This window comes from Hippocampus zosterae, chromosome 4 (assembly GCF_025434085.1).
Source record: "Hippocampus zosterae strain Florida chromosome 4, ASM2543408v3, whole genome shotgun sequence".
Taxonomy (NCBI): Eukaryota; Metazoa; Chordata; class Actinopteri; order Syngnathiformes; family Syngnathidae; genus Hippocampus; species Hippocampus zosterae.
This window is the reverse complement of record NC_067454.1, coordinates 11,462,490-11,479,580: the sequence shown is the minus strand read 5'-3', so window position 1 is coordinate 11,479,580 and position 17,091 is coordinate 11,462,490. Positions and strand designations below refer to the sequence as shown.

The 17,091-nt window shown below is 40.0% G+C and overlaps 1 protein-coding gene across 4 annotated transcripts in view; it reads left to right on the top strand.

Annotated features, from left to right (window-relative positions):
* Positions 1–17,091, top strand: part of ush2a (Usher syndrome 2A (autosomal recessive, mild)) — a 153,450-nt gene that overhangs the window by 43,624 nt on the left and 92,735 nt on the right. For all 4 annotated transcript variants that reach the window (XR_007962273.1, XM_052064437.1, XM_052064438.1 and 1 more), the window contains exons 26-32: positions 608–783; positions 870–1,017; positions 6,402–6,508; positions 7,581–7,704; positions 13,493–13,623; positions 15,882–16,008; positions 16,859–16,960. Coding sequence is in view for 3 of the 4 variants with exons in the window: in XM_052064437.1 (XP_051920397.1) it covers positions 608–783; positions 870–1,017; positions 6,402–6,508; positions 7,581–7,704; positions 13,493–13,623; positions 15,882–16,008; positions 16,859–16,960 (915 nt within the window). In the remaining variant the exon portion in view is untranslated. The remainder of the gene's footprint in view (positions 1–607; positions 784–869; positions 1,018–6,401; positions 6,509–7,580; positions 7,705–13,492; positions 13,624–15,881; positions 16,009–16,858; positions 16,961–17,091) is intronic.

Sequence of the window (17,091 nt, the reverse complement as noted above, 5' to 3'; positions counted from 1 at the left end):
TTTGTACAAACTGCTCCGCTTTTTTCTTGCATTAAATAATAAAAAACATTTAAAAAAATACTCTTGACAGTGAAAATAGAAATGTCACTGGAATAGTTTCGTTGTAGTAATCTAACATTCAGTTGTTAACTGTGTGTGGCTGTTGCAGCGTTATCTAATTTCAGTGCAACTGTAATGAAATGGAACGCGGTGTATGAAAGCTCCCCAGTAAAAACGACCCGCTTTCAAGTGATGCAATAAAATCTGATTTTTATTTAAAAATAACACAACAGACTGTTAGCCATAATGTGAGCGAGAACGGGGGAAATGAGGGAAGAAATGAAAAATGTGCGTGCGTGTGTGCAATGTGCATGTGTGCTTTCTTAAGGGGTTGGGGGGGTACTCATTAAGGTATTTGAATTTCAAAGAGATGATATGGCTCATTAAGACTAAGCGATTGCCCCCAACATCTCTCCGAGCTACGTGTCTGGGTAATAAGCATATGATAACATCATTTAAATGTCGGGTGTGAGTGAATCTGCGCGTCCGTGTATACATGCGCCGCTCTCGTGTCAGTAGTACAGATCAGCACCACTGAACAACTGCACTTATTCCACAATATCTTTAGTTCCAGAGTTGATGACTGCTCCAGATGTGACCGCACTGTCCTCCACCAGTCTTCAAGTCACATGGAGCACTGCTGAAGGTCAAGGGGTCATTGCCAGAGGGCAGGTTGTAGAATATCATGTCAATTTGCTGACTGTACAGACCAACAGCAGCTATGCTCCTCCAGTGATCAGCCAGGTTCGTGTCATACGTTCTCCTTTATGTCATCGTGCGACGGGCTCTTCTTCTGCCGCATGGATGAAATTGACTTGCCTTTTTCTCAGGTCCTGCAGCGGTTCGGACCCTCAGACCAGCCCCTTTATATCGCAAAAGGGTTGAAGCCTTACCACGTGTACAACTTCACCGTGACACTCTGCACTAAGAAAGGCTGCATTACCAGTCTTGCAAAATCTGCCCAGACCCAACCAGCAGGTAACACCAAATCCTTTCAAAGATTCCTTTCAAAAAGTCACGATGGTGTGTGCTGCTCAGATGTTCTTCACCAAGACCTTAAGTGGTAGTTAAGGTATCCCGGCATAGAATGCATAGAGGACACTCACAATATATTCGGCACCCGTAGCACACGAATAAGACCCTAAAAATAACTCCTCCCATTCTACTACCGTTTGAGTGCAGATTTATTTATTATTCGATTAATTACATTGAATGCGGTCATGCCCAAAGTTGTCCATACAAAGAGATCCCCAGAGAGAAGCAGATGGAAAACACCCATCTGGTGACTGTTTTAAAGACACAATCATATTCATGATGTTTGGTTTAACGCAGTGTTTCTGACATAGTGGGGCGCGTTTGACCTCGGGGAACATGCTTTTTTATTGTTTTACTCTCCTAAAATAACTTGCAGTTGCACCTCCACTACGTTAGGGGGCAGTGGCGCTCTCATTGGCAGAGTTTGTGCAGGGAGCATTCTCAGGGAGGAAATATGACGAGGCGTATGTAGAACTTGGATTCAATGTGCCTGCGGTGTCAAACGAGGGAAGATTGATGTGATTAATTTGTCTAAAAATTATGGTAGCGGACAGCATGAAGCCAAATAAATTAAGGGGTCACTTAAAGACATTACACCGCAATCACGCTGATAAGCTGTTTGAGTTTTTTTCAGCGAAAACGTGCCGAATATTGCCAACAATCATGTTGCTATGTGACTGCTACTTCAGTAAACTAATAATACAGGTCCCGGCTACACGTTGAGCAGGAGCCGAGAGTTGCTGTGTCCTGCTTCAAACCTCGCTTCGAAGAGTTGCATTGCAAAATGTGCTCATTGTAGCCATTAATCCAGACATCATCTTTGATTAAAAGAAAAGCACAAATTATTTTATGTATTTTTGTTTTGCTGGTTAAAGTTTTTTTTTAAATATTGTGTTCCTGAGATAATGTTGGTGATTAGTATGAATGCATTATTAGTTATAGAGTTTATGTCATTTTATTTTTCAGTATCATATGGTTTGGCATGATCAGTCAAAAAATATTTTTTGTAATATATAATAAAATAACTAAGAACCACTGGTTTAACGGAATAAGCGAAATATGTGACGTTCACCTAACACAGGCTGAGGAATCACAGTCAGCCTTCGTGGCAAGCAAAAGTAATGCACACTTCATCTTAAAATACACTTTTTTAAAAAAAACATCAATTACATTCATGTTCTTTTTCAACTTTTTTGCCATTTTCCACTTCCGTCTTGGCGCAGGAAATTTAAAGGAATACATTAGCAGAAGAACATGCATGCGTTCCACATATTTTTCCATCTGTTCACTCGTGGACACTACACTTACTCCTCATTAGAATGTTGTCGTAGTTTTGTTTCTCGTTTTGGGTGAGTAGACAATGGATGGGTGATGCGGACAAAAACAAGCTTTCATCTATAAATAGCAGCACAGGGATTTCAGCTTTTGAGCGTCGTCTTAACAGCTACATCTGTCGACATCGCAATGTTTTCAGTCCATTCAATTCTTAAAAAGTCCTTCCTGTGCTTATGATGATGAATGATCCCCCATATTGTAATCGGTGGACTTTTTAAATGTATTTTTAATGGCTACATCTGTTGACACAGCCACAATGTTTGTTTTAAGCGATTCCAAAGACTTCTCTTGACTGTAATACAGTACAATACAATATGGCTTATTGTACCCAGTTGACTTTTTGAATGTATTTTTAACAGCCACATCTGTTGCCTCCGTTTTGTTTCATCTAACGCCAAAGATGTCCCTTGTTTCAACTCTAAGAAATGATAACGACATATGCCGTTTGCCAGGTCTTTTTCTTTGTATCTCAAACAATTTGCATAGCATGTGTTACACTGTTTGGCACTTTATTCTTGGTAGTTTAAAATGAGACTCCTCCAGAAATGTCAGTATTTAGATTATTCCAAAACTGTAGAATGATTTATGTGTTTAAATAATTACTTTTTTTTTTAACTGTAACAGTCACATACATCTTCGTATTGTTTTAAATACAGTAAATGCAAAACGTCTACACCCCTCTGTCCAAATGTTATGGTTTTGCCATGTCAAAAGATTAGACCACAATAAAAATTTTAAAAGCTTTTGCCACCACCGATGTGGACTATAACCTGTGCAAAGCAATTGGAAAGGATGAGGGAAATGAAACAACACCAACTCGGATAATAAGCACACCGTATATATATATATATATATATATATATATATATATATATATATATATATATATATATATATATATATATATACACACACACACACACGTTTTTAGAAGTAACCAATCACATTAGAATTCATGTTCAATGTGAGTCATCACACACCTGCCAGCATTTGAAGTAGAAAAGGCAGACACACCTCAGGGTTTAGCCCTTTACGATTATTTTTCTTGGACTTTACTTGAACTCCAAACTTGTGCCATTCCACTCTACTTGCTTTAAAATGACACACATGGTTGCATGTTTTGTTCAACCTGTCTTGCAATAGTGTTAACGTAATCAAATGTAACATAATGATGTGGACCAGAGGAAACTCAATGGAGAAATTCTACAAAACGCATTCGAGTGTTACATTAAGCGGTACTGCCAGTAAGGTGCACTTGAGTGTGTTACCGATGCACTAATAAATCTAGCATACATATGACTGGGCCATTAGAGGCTGCTACCATCTGTTGTAAGTGAGCAGACAGCATCTGCAAAACCAGCGGAGCTACAAGCAAGCACATGACCAAACATTAGGGTGCACACCGAGGCAGATGCAAAATGTCCTTATGTGTTGAAGCATTTGCAATTGTTTCCATGTACGCGTCTCTCCGAGAAGTTATCGATCAGGACGTAAAGTGAGTGGCTAATCAGGGGCTGATGGTGATGTTTTATGTATTCTACATCCATAAAGACTTGTTCTACAAGACACACAGACAGACTTGCACACATACACACTGGCACTGTAGCACCACTCAACAGAACAGGGACTTTATTGATTTACGCATAATTGGCCTTCGGCCCTTCTTGAGGGGAGAAATATGCATGGCAAGGGATGACCGTGTCAATAAGTTTTTGTGCTTGTGTGTGTGGTGGAAGTGTGCGCTTAAGAGGCTGTTAAGACATGTCACTGGCTGCAAAAACGGAAAAGTCCAAGGTGCACTTTTGCTCCCCGGAGCTGCTCCACGATTTGCCTCCTTCATTACAAACCTCGGCAGCTAAAAATGAACCTTCCTACTGGACTGTTAACCTTGCGTGTGTACAGTATATGGGTGTGTGTTTGAAGCCGCGCCGATAAGGTAACTGAACGTGTCATTGTGTAAAATATGTACTTTGTTGAATTGACAAAGCGCAACACCTGAGGGCAGCACACCATTCACTAACTCTGACCTAAAAGTTAAGCTCTGATTGAAAAACGATACTTGTCATCATTTATTCGGACACAGGAACATATCGGAGCGGAGTTGTGCCTACGGCTTTCTACTTATTTTTTTATCAGAACATCAGATTACTCCATTATCACACTTTTTCATTAAGAGACCATTTTTACATTTTCTTTTTTTTTAATATAACAGCATCAGTTGGACAGTTGTGCAAAATATAACGTGGGGGGGAAAAGTGAAGGTTTCCATTTGAGGTGTCACAGTTCATCGATAAATCAACAATCGATCTTTTTGAAATGACAATGTCATAAAAGATATCAGTGATGCTTGCTCCCCAAATTTTTTTTGCATACTTCAAAAAGGGGAATATGTAGCGGGCGAAATTTGTCCGCTAGCAATGATAATCGTGATTGTAAACGATGGAGCCAGAGAGTGATGACTTTTTCACACATTTTTACTGCAGTACTACTGCCAGGTTTATACCGAGACTTTTAACAAATATGACAGAAAGTGATCTTTTTTGGAAGACTACCCTTTTAAGTCTGATAAACCAGCAGGTGTCATTACACCATTGAATGAGTTCTTCAAATGCCACAAAGCAGCTGTTACTGTGACATTCATGACATCGCAGTTTAGTTTCAAACTTCCGATTTGTTCGCATGTCTTCTCTGATAACTCCCAGTACATAGTCACTACTTTCTAAATGTGTCCTCTTTATTATTATCAAAACAAGGTAAAACAAGATACCTGCATGCACATGTGCTCTGTGTGTGGGGAGATGTGTGCATGTGTGTGAGAGACAATGTTCTTAATGTCACCATAGCTCAATTCCAATAGACCGGTAAGCTATTGATTAGCAGTAATTTATGGTTTGATGTGGCAAGATGAGAAGCTGTCCACTCCCCTTTTAAGAGCTCTATTAGAAGTCACAGTCAAGATGGCCGCACGTCTGTCACGAAGTGCTAATTTACGCCCACCAAAAACCATTTAGACCATTAGAGGGAGACACACACTCCGAAAAACACAAGAACGGAGAGACACTTAATGCACACGCGTCTCTTCACGATTCCGTCACCGGTTGTCTCCCCTCTCCATTCTGAAATACATCACTGCTTGCCATGGCAGGCAGTCTTGGCGTGATTTATTGATAATACATACTGAAGCCGCGGCTCTAGTAGCATCTAGTGTGTTTCAAAGGGATATTTAACTCAAAATCCAAAGTGAGGGAGGGAAATTATATTTACTCGCCGCTAAGTGAAATAGCGATATTCACTACGACCGTATGTTGAGAAACACAGAGGGAAAGAAGCAAGACCATTTTACACTGTATAAGATAAGATAAGATATCCTTTATTCGTCCCACACTGGGGAAATTTACAGCCTCCAGCAGCAAGAATGTATGTAGAAAGAAGAAAGGAGAGAGAAAAAAAAACAACAAACAAAAAATAGCAATCGTAACACCTTCTGTTAATTAAATTATAAATAAATCAATCAACTTTTAATGCCAAACTTGGCCATTTACAAGGCTCATGGTTCTACGCCTTCTGATGATATATATACTGTATCTATCATAGAAGGACTCTGAAAAATCTTGAGAAACAATGAGGCAAATGCACTCTGAGGCCTCAACAGTAAGTGCAAACGACCTTTATAACCGAAAGAGTTGTTCAAAAATAAATTTTTGATTGACTCTGTCTGTATTGTTTATACAGATTTAAAGTAGTGAACCACATCTTTTGGAGTCATATCTCGACTATTTTGCCTTTTTGGAAATGAGTGAATGAAAATATTCCCAAAATGTGATTCCTATCTAATTATGTATAATTGCCATTCAGTTCATCGCATTCATTAGTTTGATTGTAAAACCAAATAATGGCAAAGTATTTCATATTAAACATTTAGCATTATTTTGTATTATCAGTATTTATAAATATTGATATCTTTTTTTTTTTTTGCACTTCTTTCTTCTCAGCTCCAACAGGACTCTCCTCACCTCGACTGTTGCCAGTCAATGAAAGCACCATCCAGATAGACTGGGATGTCCCGGCTCAGCTCAATGGACCACACCCTATGTACCAGGTATGCAAACAGGTGTAGATCGTCTGTTTTCGCATGCGCCAACCCCAGAGTAATCACGAGAAACAGTTTTGCGTAGTAGGAGGGACTATGTGTTTATCTTTAGCCCGAGCATGACATTAAAGCTCAGTCTCAAGCGAATTTCAATCCATCCAGTGCAAACATGCACTTAAAGTCGAGCATGAACAAAAGGTCACGATCATGATGGCAACACGAAACACACTCTTCACCATAGCTCGGTTATTCATGAGGCAATTATGACGATTGGAGGGCTATTGTCATGGTTGTAGTCAACGTTCCTTCTAATTCGTTGGATTCCCGGGGCCTTCCTCGGACCACGGTGAGCAACAGCAGACATTCACACGGTGGCTAAACCACTAGCACACATCTCCAAAATCTGAGATCGTAATAAATTACCCGAGATACAGTATGTACCCGTATGTTCCCTAAAAAAATGCAAACCACCTATATATCAAAACAGATGATGTCATTGAATCGAGGTTTATGACACAGATAAAATGAATGAGATTGTAAGAATTAAAGATGAATGATTTTACTGCCACATTTTATGTTGTAAATCCACCCAAATTGAATAGAACTGTCCAGAAATCAATGAAAGCAAATTCTGTAATAATCAAAAATTTTCAAAATTAATTAAGGCTTCAAATATGCCATTTTATAATCCAAACTATATGAAATGAAGGGTGTCATGAGGCGCTTTTCATTAATGTGTGACTATAAAAATGGTTGAAAAGGTCACTTACATTAAATGTTGTATATCAATATTTGTACTCATTTTCTACAATTTGAGCAGTTTCATTAATTTTCTTCGTTATGATTATTATTATTAAGTCAAGTCAAGTCAACAGTATTTATAGAGCACTTTCAAACAGCCATCGCTGCATACAAAGTGCTGTACATGGAGCGATTTAACATACACAATAAACAGTAAGACGAATCGGTAATAAAGGCGGTAGAAAGCACCAAGCAGTAAAATCAAGAACAAATCTAAGTCATGCTGAGTTATCACTCTTAAACATTGGTTGTCGTCATTCAGTCATGCTTTTATTTCCAGGTGGAGAGGACAGACGTGTCCCTTTCGAGCCCTCAAGGTCCTTTCATCAGAGGCACCAGGTTCTCTGGCAGTAGTTACTACCAGTTTCCCAGTGACACCCTGCCCGTTAACACTGACTTCACTGGTAAGAAATCACATTGCGAATCACGCAAAATCTTAAGGACTGAATATACACAACATGATTCAAGTGACACAATTTTCATTTATTTAATTTTTGTTTTGCTCTCATGTGACACAATGTATACGGCATGGCTAAAGGGAAGAAGAATGCATGGCATTAGATATTCACAGAATATATCAGAATAAAGTCTCTCCAAAATCTGATATGTGCCTGATGTCTGCCAATGCATCGGCAGTGACAGACACATCGGAGCTCTACCATCAATGTGACAAATACACCACCGTGTCTCTACAAACAGTACATTAAATGACTTGCTGTAAGTCTTAAATTAAGTAAAAACTAAATACATCATGAAATATGAATTTTAAAAAAAATCATATTAGGCTTTCAGAATAGAGGTGTTTATATATAAACATATATATATAATGTTGTTGTATATTTTGGCGACCAAGGATGACTTCTGCAGTCATCTTAAAGGACAATTATCTTTCTGTTTACCGGCATCATTAGAGGGTTGAGCTGCTCAGCCAAACATGTTCTGCTTCATCTGAGAACATCAGCCAGTCTAACGCTCATAATTAATGACTGCTGATACTAATCGTGCGATTTGAGCGGCAAACGCTTTTCTGTGGCATCTAAAGCGTGTGTGTTCACTGCCTTTTAGAAATGTTGTCCTTTTCTTATCCATATTTTTAACCCTGAGATGGGTGTTTGACTAAATTTACTTGATCAGCTTTGGGGAAAAGTGAATGATCAATCCTTTTTTCTTTTTTTTAATATGGCGGTGGAATCCATCAATATGTTCTGATGGTAGGTTAGTACTGTATAGTGTGGATGTTGCTCAACTTCGCATAGCTGATGTCATGTCTTTGGACTACAATCTACTCGAGTTAGCCTATCTTGTTAGCAATCAAGTGGTGGTCTCTATTTTGCCTCAGTTGCTTCAAGATTCAATGACTCCTCAACTGGGACCGAAATGGTCACCTCTCGTTCACTCACAAAAAAAGAAGAAAAAAAATCCCATTCCAGTGTAGTATGAAAAATAGACCAGCTAGTTTAGTATTGATATCGTCTAATCCCAGTTCCATGTTGAGAGGCTAGTTTTACAGGTACTACGGGTCGCTGTTGTACTGGTGCTTCACAAATCCTAATACCATATTTTCCGCACTACAAGGCACTTCTTCGGTGAATGGCCTTTTTAAAAAAATGTCCTATGTAGGGCACACCGCATTATAAAGTGCATGGAATAGAAGCTACGATAGTGGCTGCGGTTACGTTAATGAATCCCTTAGTTGGAGCTATGCTAAAGGAAATACAATACAATACAGTTTTGTTTATATCCCACTTTCACAACCGCTGCAGCTGTAACAAAGCACTTCACAGAACATTTAAAATGCTACGTCCATGAAATCAGCATATTGATCCATATATAAGGGGCATCGTATGATAAGGCGGACTGTCGGCTTTTGAGAAAATTGAATGCTTTTAGGCGCGCGTTATAGTTCACGCAACCCATTGCATCTACTATTTCCTTGAATGTTCCCTGTCTCCTGTAAACTGTGACAACTAGAAACCATGTTGTTATTTTCCCACTTTGTCCCGCCCGTGCACGAAGAAAACTTGTTTTCTCAGAGTGGAATCCATTCTTCTTCATAAAAGGTAATGGATCAGACAATCACTTTCAGACCGGATCTATTGTGGACCATCAATGTGTCAGCAGTCCTCAAACCATCACCCTCTTACAACCATCAATACTAATAGCATCATCTACAGACAATTATTCCCATCGAAGCGCACGGAACAGCGAACAAATCAAAGCCAAATTGGATTATGAATGTAATGCAGTGTAATGCCCCCTCGAGAGTCAATTGATCACAGAGGAGGGAGTCGTCAATCGTTGATGCCTTGTGGAAACCAAGCAACTCTGTGCACTGGCAATTGTGCCATTTGGTTTCCCATCGTCTTTTTTTTTTTGTTATCCAAACGCTTCTACAAACAAAGACTGTGACGTCCCGACGAGCTACTGTACTCCACTTTGAAAACAATCATACTTGTTTTTGGTTCTTATATTTTTCATAATTTATGATCTCTTTTCCAAATATGCTAATTAAGGGTGCATTTTCGAGTAAAGTGCTAAATCTATGTTGAAGAATACGTGCAGTGTTTTTGTGTGTGTGTGTGTGTGCGCGCACTCCTTCTCTGGCCTTTGACCTCCAGTTATTGCCGCCAAATGAATTTTGTTTTTCGGAGTAGGTTGTTTTTCATAATATGCTTTTATTGTAATAAGAGAGCGCGCTTCCGCAAAATGATTCTTTTCAATTGTGATTAACGATGCTTCTGAATCCTGAATGAATCCGGGGGCACTTAAGGTTAGTATGGACCACAGTGAATCTTACTTTAGCTAAAAGAGGTTCATAAGTACATGCAATTAGTGCACTGATATGAATACCCACGAAGTGCTTGTTTCCATAAATGCATGTTAGTCCATTCATCTTTTCTATGATGCACCTCGACAGAAAATTTCCATGATGTGACTTCCTACTTTTACTTTTATCGGTGAAGGAAAATGTGTAGAATACATTAGACTGAGAGAAATAACGGATTATGTGGACTCCGGCTTTAAAACCAATCATTCAGTTCTCTCTCCTCATTTGTATTTCTTCGGTATTAGAGCCTGAAAGGGGCTGATTATAATGCATCCTCATATTTCAGCTAATCCAGATGTATTTCTTTCGCTTTCATGAAATGAAGAGAAATGAAACATCACTAACATTAGTTACCCCGCCCCCTTCAGATAAAAAAGAAAAGGAAAAAAATACAAATAGCGGATGCCGGAACAAAATAGACTTGGATCATTTCCAGTCACTTTTAATACAGTACAGTCTTGCAGCACCACTGGAGTGACTGAGCAGGAAAGAGGGAAATGTTAAATGATACAAATTATTTTCCCTAATTAATATGATTGATTGCCAGGCATTGATGTTGAGAGGAGAGGCGAGAAATGTGTGAAAGGAAAGTTTGCACAGACATCATTAGTTTTTCCCCATTTAAAGATTAATCAGAAGAGGCTGGGCTCTTTAATTCTGTCATTTGTATATTTAATGGGCTGCAGCAGAATCTATGGGTGTAATTAGCTAGCTGCCGCGCTCTCATTAATACGTCGAGCTCTGATTAATGCCAGCAGAGAGCTAACATGACTGGAGTTATTCAGGTTATGTTGGCTCGATGATTACACACAACCTCGTCCGTTTACCGAGACGGAGAGAGCCGAACAAAAACAGAGCAAATAATACAGACAACTAAAGAGTTGAATCGATATTGTTAGCCATTTTAAAATCTCGTGTTGCCGCTGAAATATTCCAGATATCTTGTGATAATCTCCAATGATGTCATTACCAATTGTGATAAATCCCCTTTTGGGGTTCATTTGATAAAGTGTGAACCCAGCAACTGAATCAATCGGAATCTGTATTTTAAAAACAGGCAAGGGGTTTGTCTCGTTTGAGCCGCTCGAGTATTGCATGCAACCACCTATCGCGAAATGACATAATACGTAAGTTTACGTCAATTTTAAAAGCATTGTTTCAGTATTTATTGATGACAGCATTTCATTTTACCTTTACATTCATCTCCAGCGCCACTGAGCAATCATAGAAGAGCTCGCTCTCACATGTACGGTTGTTGCGACGCATTTTGCTTCGCATGGGTTTTTGTTTGCGACCAAAACAAGTGAACTCTATTACAGGTAAATGGTAAAATGGAGTGCGCTTCGATAGCTTATCTCCACCATCTTGGTGCTCAAAGTGCTTTGCAAATTAAAATTAGGCTTTGGTGTCTTGCCCGAGGACAGCGAACGGTACACTGGTGACACTTTGGTTCCTGAGCGACCAGCTCTACAAACTGAGGCACAGCCACAGGTGTGAAGGCACCCTTAAACGCAACACTTCCAGATACTTTTGTCTCTCGACCGTGATACGCCTTTTCCAATGATCAGACTCCCTGTCGAAAATACTTCCGCTGATTTTGTGCATGTGTGCCGCGCAGACGCCTGTCATGATGTGTGCTCAGGACTGTTTGTTGATGGCTCCAAAGTGGTTGTCAGTGTGAAGTAGCACAAGTCCTGAGGGGAATCCCAGGGAAGTAATGCTGAGCACGAGCAAAGTGTTACTTAGCTGCTGTACATTTGGACCTTTCTAAGCATGTGTTGACAGTCTGTTTCTCCCTGTCAAGCAGATAAACACAATCATTTTAATAGGTGCCTGAAATGTTCCATTATTCTTACGAAAAGCAAAGGATTTCTTTCGAGCGAGGTCAAATCGATATTTTTTGAATAACCATATTCCGTAATGACCTCTGCAAAGGAAACTTCCACCAAATTCCACAACACAATTAATCTGTGTGCTAATTTGTTTTGGATACAGCAATGTTTGAAAATCTTTTAAAATGTTTGAAATTCTATTCAAGTGTGTTGAGATCACAGATTCCTTTACCAATATAGGCAATTATGGGGAAATTTGGGGAAGCATCAATTATTCAAGAACATGGAACCAGTGCCGTATTACCTTTTTTTAAGGCAGCATTTATTTCACTGTTCTTGTATCAGATGTGATTCAACAGTGCAAGTGTACATAATGTAGAGTCAAGTTGAGGAAACAAAACAAAACAATAAAAACAAGATCCATAAATGTTGATGGAGACTGTAGTAGGAGGGGTTCATATGAAAACGGAAAAATCTAATAAACAAACACAAAAAAGAGAGAGCTAGAAATGCCAAAGAGGTTGAGAAGAAAAAGGGGGGAGGTTAAAATCAAGGGGAAGAGATCAGAAGAGTGTTGCGGAGAAGGTTAAAAGGGGGTAATGTAATTGTCAGGTGCCTGTCATGACTTCACTCTCCTTTGCACTGACAAGGTCGCCAATGTAAATGACACATGCCTGCTTGATGCTCACAACGCATGTTCAAATGCAAGGAATTTTTGAGTACTTCTTCAATCCATACTGTGCACTCTCGACACCCGTGGTGATAAAACATTCAAGAGAGAAACAAGTCAATAAGGTCATGCCATAGTCGGCATAAAAATAATTTTATCCTTGAATGAAGTAAAAATGGCCGGTGAATTACGATTACGATTTTCTTCCAAACCAAATATTCATACTATCATACAATCTCTGGCATTGGTGCCTTCTCTTCATTTGAAGGACTACAAGTACAGAGAGTGGAAACACCAAATAGACAAAGTTTGTTCCAAATCAAACAGGAACTTGTTTGCAAGTACCTTGAAGCATGGGTATGAAAAGTGAAGTGACGCATTTGAGACGGAGAGAAGACACACATATTTGAAGGAGTTTGGTTTTTACAGATAAAAGCAAGAGATTACAAGTAAGATGTGTTAAAATCATGGAATTGAGTCTGTCCCTTGGGGCTCGTCCTCTCAGCTTCATGATTTCCCAAAGTCTCCTAGTGATGGTAGATTATCCCCGACAGTTGGCTTAAGGAGAAAATGAAGTCCGCTCAGAGGTATGGTGTAATTGGGATATCGCGAACTTGATGGAGATGGAACATGAAATATAAATGAATGTGTTTGTGGAGAAAAAATACAAAGTAGGAGGGAGTTGCGTTCAATAGTCTTAATGAAACAGTGGTACGACACACAATCGTAAAAATCCTTCCGCTGAACTTTGTTTTGACGTCTCAATGTGGTTCAAGTCAAGATTAAATGAATTTTTTGGAGTCGACTATACGATTACTGTTGTGTCACAAAACTCTCACTGTGCTCATTTTACTTGACTTCAGGTGTTGAATTGAGTTTCAAGACTCGCTCTCCAGATGGCTTGCTGCTCTGTGCCCTGTCTCCTGGAAGTCAGGAAGAATTTCTGGCGATTCAGATGAAAAATGGACGTCCCTACTTTTTGTTTGACCCTCAGGTATGGAATTTTTTTTTTTTTGGTTTTGGTTTGTCGCCATCACAAATAACAGTCAGAGAGAAGAATGAATGCTTTAGTTGCCATACATAACTGTTTCGTAGTTAAAAATCTAATTCTGCCCACTTGACATATTTGCTTACCTCCAACAGTCTTTTTTTTCTGATCCACCTCCTCTCCACTCTTCTTCTGTCTCATTCTTTCTTGTCTTCCCTCGCTTGCTCTCAACTTATAAATGTGATCTGTAGCCCGCTCATTGCGTTCTGTCAGGGAGATAGAGTGAGAGGCGGAGGGGGGCGGGGGTGGGGGGGAGAGACTTTAAAAGTGTGTCAACGTTTGAATTGGACTGCAATTAACTCATTCCCTGCAGTCACCACGCGTGAATACCAATTGCAAGCTAATTAAGCTTTGCACCCTTGCGCTCGTCCGCGCGCGCGCACACACACACACACACACACACACAGCCTCTCTTCCCTTATCCATCCTTACAGACACATGTAGAGGGGTTGAGGAGTCAATGACTTGGATGATGAAAGCAATGATAGCAGATGATTGCGCACATTTCCATGCGGTCACCATCTAATTAGGCTCTCAAACAAAAACATGCACACAGTGCACAGAGTACAATATATCCCTTCCTCATCAGTGTCCATGCAGTAGTTGGGTGGACCAAATGTCTTTGTCAAATTGTAGCTCGAGTATTAGTCATATGCTGCATGATTCAGTGTGTGTGTGTGTGTGTGTGTGTGTGTGTGTTCTGCAACTCAGATGACTTTTTTGTTTAGAGAGAGTTTGGAATAATTAACTGCGGGAGGTGTCTCACGGTTTATTGGGGTTCCCCGAGTTACATCCAGCCTGGCTCATTACTTTTCCCTATTAGCCTGTTGCGCTCGCCTAATGGGATTACTACCGCACAGTGTGTAATTTAGCATGACCTGGGCAAGTGATATGATTATGAAGGGCCTACATGACAAACACGGCGGACTACAAAGTATGAAAATACCTGCTTATGGCACGCAGATTTCCACAAGGAGCCACTGATGTAACATTTTTGGCTGACTACAGGCACTTCTTTATTCAAATATTTTCCGATACAAATGAAATGGTGTTTTGGAAAAAGCAGTAGGTTGAACAAAATCTGTTCCATTTTTTTTCGGACAAAGCCATCAATGGCATGCATCAATTTTTTTTAACACCCGAGTTATATAAGTATAGGTTTTACAGTCTGGCAAAAGTGCAACAGTTTAACATTTAACTTAAGAAGCTGTTAAAATAAGACCGCTAATATTTATAATCCAGCCATCAATGCAACAGATGGCAATAAGTGCCGTAGTGAGCAAATTAACACCAATTTTCGGTGCGTTACATGTTTGTGCGTGTCTTATTTTTAAATGACGGCTTTTGATATTCCAAGCTGTTCGTTGTCAGTTGTTGGTTCGGTTGCTTAAAACTGTGCGATTGAAACTATTGATCTTTCTGTTGTCTGATTTCACATTTGAATAGTTGAGCCCCTTATCGATCACATGGAGTTCGGGCGGCAGCGCAGTTAATTCTTGTGATGACTTACTCAAGGGCACCAACACTGAGAGTTGTTTAGCATTTAATTGGCTTGAATTTGGTACAGTTGTGCCTCACATTCACAGGGCGACGGCGAGGCGGTGCACCACTTGCCGGCTGCCTTGTTAAGAGGAGCGAGCTATCCTTAGTTGTAAAGATGCCAGAGGCTGATATGCTTTGGCATTCATACATTTATTGAACCCATCATTAAATCTTCATCACTGTTTGTGTGAGCCTCCGTGCTGTCAGGGATTTTTTTTTGTGAGCACTGATCTGGCACTCATGTTTTACTACATTTCTTGTGTCTAACTTACAAAAATCTGCTTGCAACATTGTCATCAGACTTAATGGAGACATCCGTCTTCAGCCACGCTGGAGTGTGCTTATGGTGATTTTACATGAATGAGCATGGATTGCAAGTGACATGTACGCTGTTGCCCAATCCTGGTTACACAAGAAGTAGAAGCCCTTAACTTGGTCAGTCTGTAGTTCTGGTCCATTACAGTACGACTTGTGCAAACTCACGTTTTTGGGTGGCTGACTTTGCGTGTGGCTAATGATCAAAGCACTTAGCTAATATTGATTGGCCCCTGCTATCGCCACCTAATGACGACAGCATACACACTGTTTACTTTTTAGCCTCTTGTTCAAGAAGTTGGATGACACAAAGAGTTGTAAGTCTTCCTTTTTGCTGCTGTGCGCAGGGCTCAGCGGTGGCTGTGAGTGCACAAGGGGACGGGGGGCGCCACTACAGCGATGGAAAATGGCACCACATCATAGCAACCAGGCGAGGGGCCGTGGGAACAATCGTTGTGAACAATCAATACAGAGGTAACGCATTCATACTGACCGCCGCATGTATTGCCTCTGTGTGGGTGTGTGAGTGTTCACGCAAGTGTCCATACATGCAAGTTCGTTAATGTATCTAGTCTAGGATGTAGAAGTAATTGCGTGTGCCTGCTTCATTGTGTGTAAACTTACCAGTTGTTGAGGTATTAACCAGGTTAATCCCGGCTGCTCTTTGAGGAATCTGGGGAGGAAACTACTGCTTTAGACACACACACACACACACACACACACACACACACACACACATGCACAGAAACTCGTTTTTCTGTCTTGCTCTCACATTTTCAGTGGTATGCTAACTTCAGTGTTTCATGTCTTGTAACTCATTAAAAATGAAGCTGACTTAACTTTGGTTCTGGTTAGTGCGTAGCATGCTGCCACTTCCAATTTTTTTTTCCATTGAAGAAATTTCAAGTACGCCGATATGAGAGCTGGGAATTCCATGGTAACTTACATTACAAATACATCCTGCCGCACATTGCGAACTGCTGTGTACCAATAATTCCACAGTACAGTCATAATTAATACATTTGAAGGAGAACAATTTTCACAATTTCTTTGCAACCGGAAAACCTTTTTTCATGCAAAATATGCTCAAACTTCACTAAGTATTTGGTGGCAGAATACCATAAAGCGATATTTGCTGATCGGGTATCGACATAAACCATACGATAGCTCAGGATGTTCATGCTTTGTGCTATTGGTGATATCTTCACTGCATTTGATGCCCTTTAAAAAAAAAAAAAAACATGTTTCTCTCTCTCAATTTGTCCCTCAAACCTCTCCAAAATGCGCATACGCTAAAACTTGGAATCTTGCTCTACTATACCAGGCAGTTCTTCAGCCTCCAGCGGCAGCACTATAATTGGCGAGAATACAGGACTGTTCATTGGAGGACTGCCGGAAGATTTGGCTCTACAACGGAAAGATTCCGGTGAGTCAATCTCCACCCTCTTTTGGAATATGAATAGAATTTGCACGATGTCCATTGGCATTTTCTGGGCAATAATTACAAAGGGTTTTCTTTGTGTTTTTTAATGTACTTGTGTCCTTGGAAACATCTGG